General features: G+C 41.6%; 1 protein-coding gene across 2 annotated transcripts in view; it reads right to left on the reverse strand.

The window, feature by feature from the left end:
• LOC109917643 (uncharacterized protein KIAA1958) overlaps positions 1–18,751 on the reverse strand; it is a 61,389-nt gene that overhangs the window by 3,637 nt on the left and 39,001 nt on the right. Inside the window, exons 2-3 of one of the 2 annotated variants that reach the window (XM_048618992.1) lie at positions 3,932–3,970; positions 701–867 (exon numbers count right to left, since the gene is read on the reverse strand). In XM_048618992.1, coding sequence (XP_048474949.1) covers positions 701–867; positions 3,932–3,970 — 206 coding nt within the window. The remainder of the gene's footprint in view (positions 1–700; positions 868–3,931; positions 3,971–18,751) is intronic. The other variant, XM_048618999.1, reaches the window with a different exon arrangement.

Genomic DNA, 18,751 nt, shown 5'->3' on the forward strand with positions numbered 1-18,751 from the left:
GTGAGATGGGGCAGAGTTAAACAATGTTACGGAGATTGAAATATGCATTTTCCCATCTTCTCATAGCTCCAGAGATTTTCTCCTCTGAGTATTTAACTGAACACTTGGAGTGTCTTGTCTTAATAAACATTTGAATGTTCCTCTGTAAATTCACATCCGTGCATCACTTTTTGTTAACGTTGGTCTCAGAGTTTTGTTGTGTATTCCAGAAGTCACAATTCCATTGAATGCTATGTGGACAGACCAATCTCCCTCCATTTACGCTACACCAACAGATGGCCTTAACATTGGTCAGTGGTTCCCTAAATTGTTCACACTGAAGAGTGCAGCTGACAAAGTGGGAAATGTAAACCTGCCATTCATTGTATCACAGTAATGTCAAAACTGCATGAAAGCTAGCTATAAATTAACACTGCACAAAAACTCTGAAAATCATGAACTAATGCTGCAATTTGATAACAACCTATAATTAAGTTCCAAAAGCAGAACTGACACTCCCTATTTTAAAAAGGAAGATCAACCCTATTCCCCTCGATTCTTTCTCTTTGCAAAATCATAGCAAGAGAGAGAAAGGAATTGTAGAATGTGCCAATAGGGTGAAAGGAAGTTTGCATGCAGCCCAAATGGTTAAGGTGCCTGCCTGTTTCTGTTTTGTACACACCGTGTAATGTCATTCTCCATCAACATTCAGAGGACGTACCTTGGTAATGTCCATGTATTGCTTCAGCTCTCGTGTCACACACCAGTATCGCCACACATTCAGTGAATACAGCGTCGCCTTTGTGGTGTTTGCACTGACTGCACTGGTGCAGAGCTCCTTGAGTTCACCATCAAATGTTGGAAACCTGTTGAGTTTTCCAGAAAAGGCTATACAGAAGAAAGAAAAAGACAATCCACAGATGACAACCAAGGTTAATACAAAGGACCAGAGCATGACATGAATAACAAATTAATTAATAATATTACAAAATCAGGGCTTGGTGATGTACCGATCCAGCCAAACCAGGTACACCCGAGGTGTAATCTCTTGCCTACAATGGCTCCCAGTCCTGTTAGGCCTCAAATTAAAAACTCTCTTCCTTATATTCAACTTCCTCTATGACCTCTCCCACACCCTAAGCTGTAATCTCAGAACTTTTATGTCTTCGCCCACCTCCCCATCATGATTTCTATACTCCCCAATTCCTGGAGTCTTGTGAATCCTCCATTTCCGGTCTCACAAGCATTGACAACAGTGTCTTCAGCTACCTATCTTCCGAGCTGCCTGAAATTAATTCCATGACCATCTCAGTCTCTCTTTCTTCCTTTAATATACTTCTCAAAACTTATTATCTGCCCCAAAAGTGTCAATTTATTTTTGTGTGAAGTAAATATACCTTGGCACATTCATAGACACTATTACAAATGCAAGTCACTGTTAAAAGTGCTAAACTAGCTGCTCTCACTCAGTGTGGTGATGGTATGGTATGCTGATCTCTCTGATCAGATCTCCTCACCAGGGAACAGATCCAAAGATGGATCTCACAAAAATGGACATTATTCACAGATGTGCTACAGCAAAGTGGATTCCAGATTCTTTGATTAAAGAGGCTACCACAGCTGAACCAAATAATGTCCTTCCCCAAGAAAGTGAAGCTCATTACCACAACAGTAAAAACTTAAGGCAATTTTAGTGCCCCAGCATAATAAAGTGCCCTATGTGCTTCACAGCAGCAGTAAAATAACATAATATCGCACACATCGGTGATACTGAAGTGTCTTAAAGGAAGGAGGGGAGTAGCAACTCCAAAAAATATAGGGAGGGAATTCCAAAAGCTCAGGGCCGAAGCAGCTAAAGGCATAACCAGCAACAGTGGAGTGTGAAGACTGGGGATGCTCAAGAGTCTATAAATAGATGAATGTAGATACATCAGACAGTTAAACAAATCAGTAGATGCAGAGATTTGTGTGGTGCACAAGAGATTCAAGGACTAGAGAGAGTTGGGATTTTGAAAGTGCAGTTGTAAATGAAATAGGAGATAGAGGGGTGGATATACAATGTAGGGTTAGCATGTAGAAGGAGCTGTGGGAGGAGAGTGATACACAGAAGTGATGAGAATTGAGCTAATCTGTAATTAAGGGAAAGGGACAAGCAAGTCTACAGGAGGGGGCAAGATCAAAGTGGGGAACAGGGGCTTTGTACATAGGTTGGGGAGTGCACATGGAAGGAGAGATTTCAGGATGATAAGAAGGCAGTGAAATCAGAAGAAAAAAAGATTCAAAGGAATGTGGGAGGAGTCAGATAACGGCATGACTTGACAATCCAAACCAAGCAATTAGTGAAAGATATAGCCAAGTGGAGAAGCCTCATCAAACGAGATATGTTATCACCTCTGGACATTCTAAAGGGACAAGCATGGGGGCATGAGAACAAAGTCCACTGTATAGGCAGTGGGCAGAATGTGTTCAACAGGTAGCAGATTGATAAGACTACAATGCAGTAGGCACTTTGGGCAGGAAGTTTGATTTGGAGTGTGGGATGGAGAAATTCATGTTGCTGCACCAAATGCCTTGATGAGTCCTTGGGAGGATGCGAAGAAAGGCACAAAGGGAAGCTGCAGGCTTATCTAGGAGGAAATCAAATCTAGGATACTGGCAAGAGAGCAGCAAGGTCGAGGAGTACTAGAGGTTTGAGACAGACATTTGGAAGTAGAGAGCTTGAGAGTGGAGAAGCGAAAGGAAGCTGGATAACAGAAAAGTGGAGTCTCAGGAGAGTACTGTCATGAAAACAGTTTACAAAAACAAAATTGGAAACAGAGTGATTTCCTGCGTCCATAGGAAGCAACTGAGGCAAACAGCAAAGATGTTTTTAAGAGGAAGCTGGGTAAGCCCATGAAATAGACAAGAATAAAGTATTACTTGAAGAAGAATGGTGGCAGTAGGTTTGCGCATAATTTAAAACACCAGCATTGAGCAAGTGAGTCAAAGGGTTTGGTCTGTATCACATACTCTAATGAACGTTTACAGATTTGTACTTCCTGAATGATGTTGTCCTTCACCCATAAAAGTTATATGATCATTTGGAGCACCCCAACCTGCACCCCTATTTAGCTCAAATAACAGGCGAGGGAAAGAGTTTGAACTTGGCTCATTCTAAGTCAAATTTTTTATAGATAAACTTGCTAAGCTACTGGGAGTTTTTTTAAAAATCACCCATAATATTCTTTGATGGGATATTTCTCCTCACTTACATGTGCTCCCCAATTTTAATAATACCTTTTCACTTCACTGCATCAAAAAAATAACAGTGAGCTGAACTGCCCAAAAACAAAGCTCAAAGTTGTAGCCAAATGAATAATTCGTAGATTTAAATTTACTGCAATGGCTGACAGGCTGTAATCTGTCCAGGAATTTACAGCATGAATTTCATTACAGAGGCAACATACTAAGCATTTTACATCACACATAAGCAAACAGTCAATACTCCATTCCCACCTTGCATGTTGTGCCTGAACAATTGTGGATCATCAATACAGAGCTACTTTAAGTTTAAAAAAAATTCTGTCAATTCTGCAGTCATAGAATTTGACATGCTATTAGACTGCAGAAGTGAGTGGTTCTGGAGTAGGAAGGATTGTGTATGCAAGCGACCAAGTTCTGACAGATTAAGCAACATAGTGTTGCTCAGAACTGACAACACACTTTTGAGAAAACAACCATAAACAAGCCTTTATACTTAAGCTGTGTGTTACTGCAGCAAGCTTCAGTCACGAAGGTCATGATTTGTATTTTTTTTTAAAAGAAGTGACAAGGATGGACTCAACCAGGACACAAAATAACTTTTCATGATGGCTCCCCAAGAGATTTTCTCAACGGCATTCTTTTTGATTTTTATGGGCTACTTTTTCATTCACACTCTCATTTATCGCGAGAAGCAATGTAGTAACAATACCTTCCGTATTTATGTTGATATTATCGGGTATTTGGGCTCCTACAGAAACAGAATTAAAAAATTCATCAACATCTTTAATAATTACTATCTCTCCATTAAATGTAACAATATACAAAGAAAGCATTTATTTCTCAAAGTATTTTAACTTGCACAAGACATGTGTTAAGAAATCTTTTTCCCCCAAAATAACCAACACATACTTCTATACATATATATCTATAAAAAAAAATCACCCTGAACACCTTTTGCAATAGGGTGAGGTCACATGGCCAATGCACTTCCATCAGGTTTATACAAATCTGGAACATTTTATCAAGACAGTTACAATCCTCCTTATTGCATCTCAAATGTCGATCACATATTTAAATTGAACAAATGACACACAGAGCTGAATCTTACAGGTTTCTTTGGCCAAGGGCAAATTTGTGTTGAGTTTGTGGAGGGATCTTGCCTCGATGCCAAGCAAGTCTTCCTCACTGAATGTTACTAAACTGGTCACGTTAATTGTCATTCCAACCCCATGGTGTGTATCACATCCGATTTCTGCCCTATTTATCACGTGCCGTTCCAGTAACCTCTTGCCACTCACTGGACATCCCAGAAGTGACTGACAACCCTGATGTAGGTGTCACCTTTGAAAGGCTGTGCATCCGGACAAGCATTATTCGTCCAGAGCTGCCCTACATGGTTCCTGACATTTGCACCATATGTGGTAGACAGGGGCAAAATGGCACCATGCTTTGCAGTCAGATTCCTGAAGCTCTTGCTGAATGGGATGGTGCACAGGCAGGACTTCCTCTTCCCCTAGCACCATCAGCACCAGACCATGCCATCCTGGTGAGAGATTGCCAACTGAGTCAGTGCAGTTTCAGCTGTCTGGAGGAATGCCCAGTACCACAGAAAGAAGGGCAATGACCTCCTCCACTCTTCCAGGGTAGGTGCCACCAACCTCTCTCTGATGCCTCATTTTCTCATTTTCATTCTCTCTACTACTGTACCCGCCTCCCACCAAGGCTCCTGTTGTACCACTCCCACTATTACCTACAACATCTTCACCATTCATCTTCACCAACCCCAGCTCCCAATACCACTAACCCTGCATGCCCTCTGCACTGCCTACTCACTTGCTCAGGACACTTCCCCACCTGCAATAGCAGTACCATCCACTTTCATCTCCTTTAATACCTGTTTCTCTCCCTTTTCAGGAGTTAAACAGCCCACAATAGACAGAAAAAATCGAGATCGGTGTTGTGCTGTCCATCGTTTGGCTTCTCACCGACCAGGCCCTGGACTGGTATCAGAAGCTGCCCTTAACTTACTGTACTGGAGTTCCTATAGCTCCTCCCCCAACCAAACCTCTTTCAGCCTCTTCTACCTCCTCATCCCCCATTGCAGCCTCCTCTTCCTCATCCCCACTCCCCTCCTGCAGCCTCCTTCTCTTCCTCCCCATCTCTCTATTACAGGTACCTCCTGTTCCACCTGCAGCTCTCTTGTATTGCCTCCTCCCTAACAGATTCCTCTACCTGAGATTTATTAAAACACAGCTCTCTTCTGCTCCACCATGATTCCCTCACTGCAGCCAATGGGTTCCTAACTAGTTACTGCTGCTGACACGTGCACTGATAAACTTAGCAGCAGCAGGTACAAGAGAAAACCAGCCTGAGAGTGCAGGAATAGCTTCTCACCGATTCAGTCCTTCTCACCAATTCAGTCCTCCTCTCCCAGCCCCTCCTCCCCAACTGACAGAGATTTCCCAGTTGTTGCGATGGCTTTCAGGGCAATTTTACCCACCACCCCTATGCATTTTGTCCAACCAGCAGACATGCTGGTTGTTCACATTCTTCACTCTGGTGCCTTTGCCAAGACATATGCATTAAAGCACAAACTCTACAAGGCAAATACAGCTGCTCTCCAAAGGGAATTCCTTTCAATAGTCCTCAGCCCTAGCATAGTCATGTAGCACTTCATTTGGTTTCTTTCCCCGCTTTTGCTGCTGGAAATAGCAGGGACAAGAATATTTTGTCTACAGATGCCATCAACGTAGAAAGTCCTTTTGCAAGTTAAAAATAACATGTACCATGATTGTCAATAAAAAAAAATCCTAAACAGGGACATAGAATTTCCAGTATAAATAAAAAATCATTGCCTGTCATACATTCAGTCAGATTTATAGCAACATGGAACTTGCATCTCTTTAACATATTAAGCCATCCGTGGTGGCTCCAGCTCTGGCACAATGTTGAAAGAGTTACTGAAAGTGCACAAATATGTACAGTGTTCTTTGTGTGGGCAGCAAGGTGGCATCTAAATTTTTATAGCTACCTTTGTCTTTAACATGTTGTCACATTGCAAATCGATGCATTGTTTTCCACAATAAGGCCAGATAGCAGTTCTTATTTCAAGTCTCATGTGACCATGGTTAAAATGAAAACATCTCTAAATTTGAAATGGAGGACCCTGACCTGACAGTCTTTGAATCAACATGTTCTTTGTAGAATCAGAGTTGCAATGTAAGCTTCACAACGCTGTCAACATGCAACTCGAGCCTATACTGCTATCCTAGGTGGCATACACACTGGTGGGCTGCTAAATAGGTAAGTTCAAACATCAAACATTAAGCACAGCTACCAAAAGAAAAGTACACAACCATGATACTTGAACCATTCAAATCTAACACTGCAATACTCTCCTATTCAGATATGAAAGAGAATGATGTTTAACAATAAATAATGAAGTCAGACCTTTTATAGTCTAATACTGCTCTGTCCCACACGAACGTGCCTACAAACCACCTAACACAAATTTACTAGGTCAGCTTTTCTCAGACTTTATGAAAGAGACACAAAACAACAATTTTGCATTCATAGCACTTCTAACGTAATAAAGCATGCCAAGAACCTTCACAGAAACATTTCAAAGGGAATTCGTGCTGAAGGCAGTAAATGTATTTCTCTCTCCTCAGATACTGCCAGACCAGTCGAGTTTCACCAGCATTGTCTGTTTCTACTGCACCATTCGGGCTTCTTTCCTGCTCAAGTAGCACATTGAAAACAACTTACAGCAAACTTCAAATAAAACGGATATCTGGCCTTAACCTTTTTTGTGGGAAATAACTCACTGTTTTGCAATGTGTAATATCAGAGACGAAAATAAAATATGCACTCAATACAGCATGGATAGGGCTCAAACTTGCAATCTTATAATCAGATAATCCAAAAGACTGATAACCAAGGAAATGCTGCTTTCAAGCTAACATCTGTAATGCAGATGTCATATTTAGAAATATGATAAGTTTAACGTTTAAACAGAATTCAAAGTAAAAATGCATAACCGTCTTTAAGTGGTAAAATGCCCCAACTTTGCTTGGGAAAAAAATGCAACAATCAGACACAGGTCCAGTATAATTTACCAGGGATAAATGAACTAAAACACCATACAAATCAAGCCCATGTTTCTAATTCAAGAGTATTGATCAAATTCAAGGAATCCTATCTTGGCAAAAAGTGGTTGCTGATTAAAGTCTTTGACCCATCCAACATTTTTGAGAATCTCACAACTGTTAGTTAGACTAACTGTAATGGAACTATTGTGCTTATAAAATGATGCAACATACTGTGGTTCATGGTACACAAGTTGACCTTTGGCAAAATCCTTCCAAAACAGGGGTCAACTTATAAAGTGTGCACTGCCAGTGTTGGTGTAGGTAGTTGGCATTTTGAATTGTTAAAAATAAAGATAATTCTAATGAAATCAATGATTTATTGAATTAATTAATTCTGCAAGAATATCCTTAACTGAAATGAAAGCATTTTGCGTACTGTTAAATTCATCATCGTTGGCATCAGGTACAAAGAGTTCATTGAATTCATTGAGTCACTTTGGCTATGCCATTATTGTAAGGACTTCACTCTGGACTAGACTGGACGCTTTTGGTTCAGTAATCTCTCCACCACAAGTCATATTCCTCTCTTATACATTGAATTGTATATGCTGCAGTTTCTGAATGATTGGAGAGAACTTGCGCATTAATACCACCCTACGATTTGATGATAAAAAAACTACATGAAACATCAGGCAGAGTAGCACACATATATTTACATGTCCATTCTTTGAGAAGGTATTTTTTGTCTACTATCCACCCACCCATTCCATGCAACACAAACACAATCCTTAAATCGTTTATCATCACTGAATTCCATGCCTACAGCACATACATTTAACAAATTGGCAAATGTTATGGCTTTCAATCTCAAACTAGAATCATAGAAACCCTACAGTGTGGAAACAGGCCATTCGGCCCAACAAGTCCACACAGCCCCTCCGAAGAGCATCCCACCCAGACCCACTCCCCTACCCCTACATTTCCCTTGTCTAACCCACCTAACCTAAACATCCCTGGGCACTATGGGCAATTTAGCATAGCCAATCCACCTACCCTGCACATCTTTGGACTGTGGGAGGAAACCGGAGCACCCGGAGGAAACCCATGCAGACAGGGGGAGAACGTGCAAACTCCACACAGACAGTCACCCGAGGCTGGAATCGAACCCAGGTCCCATTGCTAACCACTGAGCCACCATGCTCTGGACTTGTCTTCTTGCAATCAATTTTTGTTTGCTGTACACAGGGTGCTTTGTGCGGGCGTGTCTTAAACTTCCAAGCATTTTCTTACTAACATGGGATCAGGTGATGATGTCCCATGTACTAATCTAAAGGATGAGCACAGCATCCAGAGGTGAAAAATTGAGACAACTCCTAGGAGAGCATTTCTTAGCGGAAAAGGTGTTGCAAGGTTTGAGCTATAGGCTGGGGCCTTTTTTCCCTGGAGCATCAGAGGCTGAGGGGTGACCTTATAATAGTTTACAATATCATGAGGGGCATGGATAGGGTAAATAGTCAACGCCTTTTTACCCAGGATGGGGGAGTCCAGAACTAGTGGGCATAAGTTTAGGGTGAGAGGGTAAAGATTTAAAAGGGACCTCAGGATCTACTTTTTCATACAGAGGGTGGTGCACGTGTGGAATAAGCTGCCAGAGGAACTGGCAGGGGCTGGTACAATTACAGCATTTAAAAAGCATCCGGATGAATAGGAAGGCTTTAGAGTGATGTGAGCCAAATGCTGGTAAATGACACGAGATTAATTTAGGATATCTGATCTGCATGGACATGTTGGACCAAAGTTTCCATGCTGTACATCTCTATGACTCTAAAAGGGGGTTGGTATGTGTACGCCAAGTATACTTGCCCTGGAGTGTCAGAGCCTTACGAGTGACCTTATAGAGATTTATAAAATCATGAGGGGCATGGATAGGGTGAATAGTCAAGGTCTTTTTCCCAGGGTGGAGGAGTCCACAACTTGAGGGCATAGGTTTAAGGTGAGAAGGGAAAGATTTAAAAGGGACCTAAGGGGGCAAATTTTTGAGAGGGTAGTGCTTGTACGGAATGAGCTGCCAGAGGAAGTGGTGGAACCTGGTACAATTACAACATTTAAATCATGAGTACATGAATAAGAAGGGTTTAGAGGGATAAGGGCCAAAATCCTGGCAAAAAGGACTAGATTAATTTAGGATATTTGGTTGGCATGGATAAGTTGGACCAAAGGTTCTGTTTCTGTGCTGTACAACTCTACGACTATACAACCACATAAAGCCAAAAACTATGTTTAGGCCTGAATAAGTGGAGTTGGGTTTTATCTGGGATGATTTATACACCACGATGTACGGTACATTTTAAATGATCAGGAGACCTTGAACTCTGTTTTTGTTCAAAACCAGGCCTTCTCAACTCAAACTTAGTGAATTAAAATGTGATAGCACAGGAGAAAAGCAGACAATCCAATCTAGGTTGTGCTGTGATAACAAGGTGTAGAGCTGGATGAACACAGCAGGCCAAGCAGCATCAGAGGAGCAGGAAAGCTGACGTTTCGGGCCTAGACCCTTTTCAGTAATGGGGGAAGGGAAGGGGGTTCTGAAATAAATAGGGAGAGGAGGAGGAGGCAGATAGAACATGGATAGAGGAGAAGATAGGTGGAGAGGAAACAGACAGGTCAAAGAGGCGGGGATGGAGCCAGTAAAGGGGAGTGTAGGTGGGGAGTTAGGGAGGCGATAGGTCAGTCCAGGGAGGACAGACAGGTCAAGGGGGCGGGATGAGTAGGTAGAAGATGGGGGTGGGGCTTGAGGTGGGAGGAAGAACAAGTTAGGGAGGCGGGGACGAGCTGGGCTGGTTTTGGGATGCAGTAGGGGGAGGGGAGATTTTGAAGCTTGTGAAGTCCACATTGATACCATTGGGCTGCAGGGGTCCCAAGCGGAATATGAGTAAAGGGTGACTAACTGGGCACGGTTCCCACCACAAATCATTGTGTTCCCACACGGTCAACCTGGGGTAAGAAGTGAGAGGCTAAGTGTCAGACTGGCTGCAGCAGTATATGGATTGGGTTGAATCTACTTGGCTTTGATAAATCTGTGTGAAGAAAGCAAGAGTAAAGCTGGACACACTACTCATTAGAAGCAAATATTCTTGAGTCAGAAACAACATTACGACTAAGGGTTACTTCTGTAATCCCCTTTGAGGCTCAGTTTTTAATAAGTGAAATTATGAATTACTTATAATGTTTCATGACACATTTATAAACCCAGTTGTACAGCTACTTAAATATCACCTCAACACCGCTGAAGTGAAAAAAATCTAAACCAATGTTGTGTTATAACCTTTACACAATACAGACATCCCTGTGTCAAAGGAAAATCATGCAATGTGTCATCAATGAATACTAACTTGTGGCTCTGACATCCATAATTATGAAATGCTTCGAGAGGTTGGTTATGGCTCACACCAGCCTCCCAGCTTGCTTTAACGCCCTGCAATTCGTTCGTATCACAACAGGTCCATCTCCCTGGCCCTACATTCATCCCTGGAACATCTGGAAACAAAGATACCTATGTCAGGCTCCTACTTATTGACTACAACTCTGCCTTCAACGCCATAATTCCAGACAAACTCATCTCTAAACTCCGGGACCTAGGACTCTGCTCCCGCTATGTTACTGGATTCGCAACTTCCTGACCAACAGCAGTCAGTAGGGATAGGCGACAACACCACCTCCATGACAATCCTCAACACCGGTGCCCTGCAAGGCTGCGTACTTAGCCCCCTACTATACTCCCTATACACACATGACTGCGTGGCCAAATTCTACCCTAACTCCATTTACTAGTTTGTTGACAACATCACCGTTGTTGGTCAGACCTCAAACGATGACGAGACGGAGGACAGGCAGGACAGAGTGCTTAACAGCATGTGTGAAGACAACAATATCGCCATCAATATCCACAAAATGAAGGAGCTGGTCATTGACTTCTAGAAGTGGAATGGAGGGCATGCACCTGTCTCTGTCAATGGTGTTGTGGTGGTGATATTCGAGAGCGTCAAGCTCCTGGGAATGATGAAAATCAACAATCTATCCTGGTTCACCATGTTGACACTACGGTCAAGGGAGCACAGCAATGCACCTACATGCTCGGGAGGTGAAGGAAATTCAGCATGCCCATAAAGCCTTGCACAAATTTTTATAGATGCACTATAGAAAGCATCCTATCTGGATGCATCACAGTGTGTTATGGCAAATGCTCTTCCCAAGACCAAAAGAAACTACAGAGAGTTGTGAAGCCCAGTCCATCACACAAACCAGCCTCCCAACCACTGACTTCGTTTATACTTCGCACTGCATCGGAAAGCAACCAACATAATCAAAGACCCCTTTCACCCCAGTTATATGCTCTCTGCCCTCTTCCATCAGGCAGGAGATATAAACATGTGGACAGTTTCAAAAACAGCTTCTTCCCTGCTGTCATCAGACTTTTGAATGGACCTGTTTAATGTTAATGCTGATCTCTCTCTGTACCTTCTCAGCAGCTGTAACACTGTAGCCTGCACTCTGTTTTGCTACCCTGATGCACCTGTAAAGTACGATCTGCCTGTAGAGCGTGTAAGACAACTCTTTTCATTGTACCTCACTGCATGACAGTAATAAGTCAAATCAAAATCCATGTTAATGACCAAAAGCAACAGTTTCTAGAAATATTTATACTAGCATACTAAAACAACTTGCATTGACATCGAAACTGCTGCAGAAAATCAGTGGGTCTGACAGCATCTGTAGAGAGAAAGTTCAGTTCTGAAGAAGGGTCACTGGCTCAAAATGTTAATTCTGCTTTCTCGCCACAGATGCTATCAGAACTCCAGCAATTTCTGCTTTTATTTCAGATTTCCAATATCCGCAATTCTTTCTTTCATTATATTTATATAGAACCTTTAGTGAAGTAAAATGCTCCAAGATGCTTCATAGAAGTATTTGGAAAAACAAACCTAACACTGAATTAGAGATAGTAGAGCAGATGATGAAAGATTGGTCAAGTAGATAGGTTTTAAGGAGTGTCTTACAGGAGAGAGGTGGAGATGTGGAAAGAAACCTCCAGTTCAGCTGTTAGGACCCAGGTAGCTGAACTGAAGAAAAGTGGGGATGTGCAAGGGATGAGAATTCAAGCATCACGGAAACTGCAGGAAGTTAGAAGACTTCAGACATTACGAAGAAAGCAGGGATTTGAAAATCAGGATGTGAATTTTTAAGTCAAGGTGTAATTGTTGAGACAGCACAAGATAAATTTCATCTTTGGATCCTAGGTTTAAATGTAGTTAAATTGATGCCTTTCCTCTTTATTTGCTGCACGTTATCAGTAAAATGAATTTGGCAAGTCAATTACAGGGGTTTTCTGCTATAACGCGATAGTTGCGTTCCAGCACAACATCACGCTACTGAAAATCACGCTGTATCAATAACAGGGCCTATGGGGAAAGCGGGGTTGGAGCACAAAGGACACATAACAATTATATTTTCCAAAATTCTTCCTCACCTGTGTAGCTTCATTCTTATAGCTGCACTCATAATGACAGTGCAGCATCACCTGTCTGATAAAAAGAGGCAATACATTTACAAGGATATGGCAAGAACTGCAGATGCTGGAATCAGAGATAGCATAGTGTGGAGCTTGAGGAACACAGCAGGCCAGGCAGCATCAGAGGAGCAGGAAAGTCGACATTTTGGGTTTACACCCTTCATCAGGACTGGGGAGGGGGAAAGAGCTGGGAAATAAATAGAGGGGGTGGGGTGGGGCTGGGGGAAGGTGATAGGTGGATGCAGGTAGGGGGTAGTGGGGATTGGTCAGTGGGATGGGTGGGGTGGATAGGCGGGAAGGAAGATGGACTGGTTGTGCCAAGTCAAGGAGATGAAAGTGAGAGGGAGGGTTGACATGGGTTGAGGACAGGGGTGGGGAGATTTTGAAACTGGTGAATTCTATGTTGAGGCCATTGGGCTGTAAGCTCCTGAAATGAAATGAAATGTTCCTCCAGTTTGTGTGTGGCGTCGTTGTGACACTGGGGGTGGCCCAGGATGGACATGTCACCCAGGGAGAGGAAGGGCGAGTTAAACTGGAAGCTGTTGTTGATTACAGAGTACAGACTGCAGACTCTCCACAAATCAGTCACTGAGTCTGCGCTGGGTCTCACTGATGTCGTGGCGATCACATCAGGAACAACAGATACAGCAGACCAGGTTGGAAGATGTACAAGTGAATCCCTGTCAGATTTGGAAAGATTGATTCTGGCCTTGGATGGAAGTGAGAGGGGAGGTGTAGGAGCAGGTGTAGCACCTTCTGTGGTCACAAGGAAAGGTACCAGATGTGTGGGGTCGGTGGGGGTGTGTGTAGTGGACGAAGGAGTTGCAGAGTGAGCAGTCCTTACGAAAGGCAGATGGAGTGGGGAGGGAAATATATCTTTGGTGCTGGGATCAGATTGCAGGTGGTGGAAGATGATGCACTGGATGTGGAGGCTGGTGCAGTGGTATGTGAGGACCATGGGTCTCTGTCCTTATTTTTGTTAGGGGTGGGGTGTGGTTTGAGGGCAGAAGTGCAGCAAATGCATGGCAATTTCAGATGTAATCTTTAACACCTGCCTGAAATAAGAGCTCAGCAGTGCAAAATTGTGAGAGATTGAGCTCACAGTCAGCAACACTCCATGAAACTCCCCCAAAATTGACACATCAGCAATTTTTAGTAACATTCCCTCCACCATTTAAATGCTGATCTGACCTGACATTCCATCGGCACAGACTTCTGGATAGATTTTCAGATGAGTGAAGCAGAGGAATCTGACCTTTGTTTCCTGTGTAGCCATTGGCACTGAAGTCAATTGTAGGATTAAAATGTGTTGTAAACCTGAGTAACACTGTATTCAAAATAGTGCTGGAAAGGAGCAGGTTGTAACAGACAACTTTGGGTATAAATGATTTACACGAGCAAGTTCAAAAATTCTTGCATATTGAATATGTAACAAAATCTAGGCAAAAATACTACACACAAAGATGCATGTTTTAACAGCACTGACATTACTTTAAACTATACTTCATTTTTTACTTATACCATCAATTTAGCGTTGGAGTTCATTATTCAATTTAAATGAGCTGTATTTTTTAAATAATGCTGATGCATTTAATGTGTTCAGCATAAACTCTTCAAACTAAGACTTCACATAATTTTCTAACAAGACATTTGTTCTCTGTGTGATATTACTTTTGAAGTTTATGACACACAATCCATACTCAATGGAATTGCGTTATAGCCAACACAAGTTTGCGTTTTACAAATACTGTTCCCCTATTCGTCAATTATATTATAGCCAATTCGCGTTGCCATTAATCAGAGAACCCCCTGTAATTTCCCAATCCAGTGTAATCCATAGTGCAAAACAATTTATCAGTTTGTTAACCACTGAAACACTGTCATATTGGTACAAAGAACCTGTCTTTGAGTTACGGTTAAGGCAGGTAGTAGAGTTGGAATTTGTTTAAACAGAAACGCTAACTTGGGAAAGTAAACCTGACATTTTTGGCCAGCCTGAATCCTGACTCACAACAATGTAGTTGACCCTTAACTGCCCTCTAAAGTAGCCTAACAAACCAGTCTGTTCTATCAAAATGCTACATGGACCAAGAAGGGCAAACTCAACTAACACATCATCTTGGCTGGACCTCAGGGAGTGCTGCACCTTCGGAGGTGCCACCTTTTAGATAAGATGTTAAATTGAGGGACTGTCTGCAATTGTACAGACGTAAAATATTCCAAGACACATTTAAAGAGCTACTAGTTGTCCCAATGTCATGACCAAAATTTATTCCTCAACCAACAAATCTAAAACACACATTCAGGCATGACCGGCTTCAGTTGCCTCCATGGACTGCACTAAGACCATGGATACAACTCAATTTTATTGAACCTGCATGGAGTCTGCCTATCACGAGGCCTGTGTTTTGGAACTTGATCCTGCACTGTCGAGGTTGCACTCTTAGATTATACGTCCCTGCTGAGTCCGCTGCATCTCTGTCTCTGACTTAGCCAAGAGTGACTAGTATGACTCCCTGGAGATCCAACAAAACTTATTTGCCTGCCTTTATGATGAACGCCACAGCTCGATGCAACATCACATGTGTACGCACAAGACTGCAGCGATATGTTTAAACTCGCATCACAGAAGTAACTGTGTAATCGTATTACAGAGGCATCTGCCTAATCGTGAAACTGATTATGTTTCACATAAACAATTAATGTCTGCCTATGTTGCTATGCAGACAATTTGCCTAAAATATCATGGCTTTGAAAGGGATGCAGTAGTGTACCTGTCAAGATCTCATGTGTACGCAGTCGCTGAAATAGTTACCAAAGCCATGTTCTCAACTATTTCACAATTTTTCATTTTTCTTTTAGAATAGACGTCACTCATAATAGGAGCTCCAGGAAACATAATCTAAAAATCGCTTGAGTGTTAACCAAAGAGACAGGATTCAATCGACATCAAGTCACACAGTCTCACTGTGCACATCTGCACATGATTCTAGGTCACCACCTTGAATGACAGCCAGTGTTGGGAATGTAACTCTGCCTTTACTAAAATATTTATCAAATCATTGAATCATCATAAAGTACAGAAGAGGCCCTTCGGCCAATCGAGCCTGGAATGATTAATAAAACTAGTCCCACTTTTCAGCAGTTGGCCCTTGGCTATGAATGCTATGATATTTCAATTCCTATACCAAGTTGTGAGGCTTCCCACCTTTACTACTCTCTCACGCAGTGCATTCCAGATTGTCAACACCCTCCCGGTGGAAAATAAGTCCACAAATCCCCTCTAAATCTCCCACCTTTGAGAGTAAGATTCTGCCCCATTGTTACTGACCCTTCAACTAGAGGAACAGCTGCTTTCTATTTACCCTGTCCATTCCCCTCAATCTTACACACTTAAATCAGATACCCTCTCAGCCTTCTCTGCTCTAAAGGAAACAACCCAAGCTTATCAAGCCTCTCTTCATTGCTAAACTGCGTGATATTAACGTATAGAATCAGTGCAGTACAAATTTCTAGTACAGTTGTTTATTCCTCTCTGAGAGTCTTGATAGTATGTGACGATTTTCAGAATTACACCAAACTACTGATATATGTACTCCCTCTATGCTACAATTACCACATGGCTGGGTGGAAATTTTATGCCAAAGTTTCCTACCTGGTAAAACATCAGTTAAACTTGTAAAACACTTCAGTTGACTGCAATAACACAGTGTGGAGCTGGAGGAGCACAGCGGGCCAGGCAGTAGAGGAGCAGGAAAGCTGACGTTTCAGGTCAGGACCCTTCAGAAAAAGGATCTCAACCTGAAACGTCAGCTTTCCTGCTCCTCTGATGCTGCCTGGCCTGCTGTGTTCCTCCAGCTCCACGCTGTGTTATCTCTGACTCCAGCATCGGCAGTTCTTACTATCTCTCAGGTGACTTCAAAGTGCTTTGGTGTGCTTGCCCGTCATGAGAAGTGCTATGTATAAGTGCAATGTTGAAACTCCGTAGCTTGATTTACATATTAGAACAAAATAAATTGGATCCCTACCCACCTTTGACTAAAACTGGATTGTAAATACTAAAGAATTCACTGTGATCAAAGAAGTTAAAAAATACTGAATATTGTAGAACTGAACAGAAGATAGCTCATGCAAATGGAAAAAACTTGTATTATGAAATAAAGAATATTCAATCTGCAACACAGAATTTCCATTTTTTTATTTCCAATCCTTTAAACAAGCCACATCCAAAATGTATAATTTGTTACCTTCAATGACATTTCTGATGACACGACACATAGACACGAGATGCCTTTGTAATCCTCAGCTGCAGATTTTTAGCCCAGAGGCCCAACATTAAAACAAACTAAAAACTAGCCAAGTGCAGAACACAGTGTGATTTATTCATTTATTATCTGGCAACTAGTTCAATTTCTACATACACAAAGGAAACTCAGAAATTGCATGCAGCAATCAAATAGACAAACAACAACAACTTTATAAACAGTCTAGTTTTGCAATTTTCTCTCACTGCCATTACAGCTCCACAGATGCTTGCAATAAACATCAAATACCAATCAATTCAGTCATTTTAGATGGATAGAAGTATGTGCAAGACCAAATGTGCAAATGACACCCCCAAGTATCTAGTAACATCTTTGCCCACCCAATCAGTCTCCAAATGCATAATACTGAAAAACGTAAATTATTTAGCAATCTTTAAAGTAATGAAAGCACAAGAAGTAAAATCAAACTTTTTAATGCAAGAATGTTCGATTAATTGTGAATTTTTTTATTTATTATGTCAAAGGTTTAGCAAATGGTAAGGGAAGGAAGGAAAGAGAGATTCTGAATCCAGATATTGCTGAAGTACATCTTTTTGCCCAAGTCCTTCTGCAACCTCTCCCACCACCACCCTCTGACAAACAACCTTATGAACAAGAAATATAAGGAAGCCAGTAACTCAAAGCCTTTTTCACAGTTTTATTTTTGGTCCATCCCACACATCAACAAGTCAAACAACCAACGAAAGAATTGATTGGTGGAGTCTAAATATACACAAAGGCTCTTCAAATCAGTAACTGATTATTAGCAGCAAATGTTAACATTAAAAAAAAGACAAAGTTAACGCACCTACAAAACATGCTTAGTCTGCACTGGAACAATATCATTTGAATATAAAATGCATAGAGATTTGCATGTTTTTGGTATGACAGCAACAGTTCATTTTGACAAAGTACTATTTAAAATTTAGATTTTTAAAACATCAATGATTTTAACATTGCTTACAAGATTTATGGTGTGGAGCTTTCCATCTTACGCTCATCATGATAAATGATCAGAACAACTTATACTTCATGGCAATGTCTCAATAAGACTCAATTTGCCGAAAAAATTGGCATCCTTTCCTCCTGAAGTACAAATTATTGTGATTGTTTGAAATTTGGCATTCTTGTGTTTGTTCTGATGAGTGCAAGACAAGAAACTTTGTCAAGGTGTTTCTCTTTCCAGCAAAATGAATGATCAGATTTTCTTAGAAAATAAGACAAAACACACGTCAGGGTGTAGCTGTAGACCAAAACAGATGCTTTGCAAATAAAAGCTCAAGTTCTCCTCAACAACAAGTCTAAGTTGATGATTTTATAAGGTGTACCTTGTTAAATGAATGCTCAGAGTGCAGAATGTACACATTTTGGATTTGGTGCATTTGTAGTAGAATGCTGAATAACATGATCTTAATTAATTACACTGTAATTTAACTTGGTGAATTAGAAAGAAAATCATTAAAAGAGCAGAGATAACAAGGTGCAGAGCTGGATGAACACAGCAGGCCAAGCAGCATGAGAGGAGTAGGAAGGCTGACGTTTCGGGTCTAGACCCTTCTTCAGAC

The sequence above is a fragment of the Rhincodon typus genome, chromosome 3 (genome assembly GCF_021869965.1).
Source record: "Rhincodon typus isolate 14 chromosome 3, sRhiTyp1.1, whole genome shotgun sequence".
NCBI lineage: Eukaryota > Metazoa > Chordata > Chondrichthyes > Orectolobiformes > Rhincodontidae > Rhincodon > Rhincodon typus.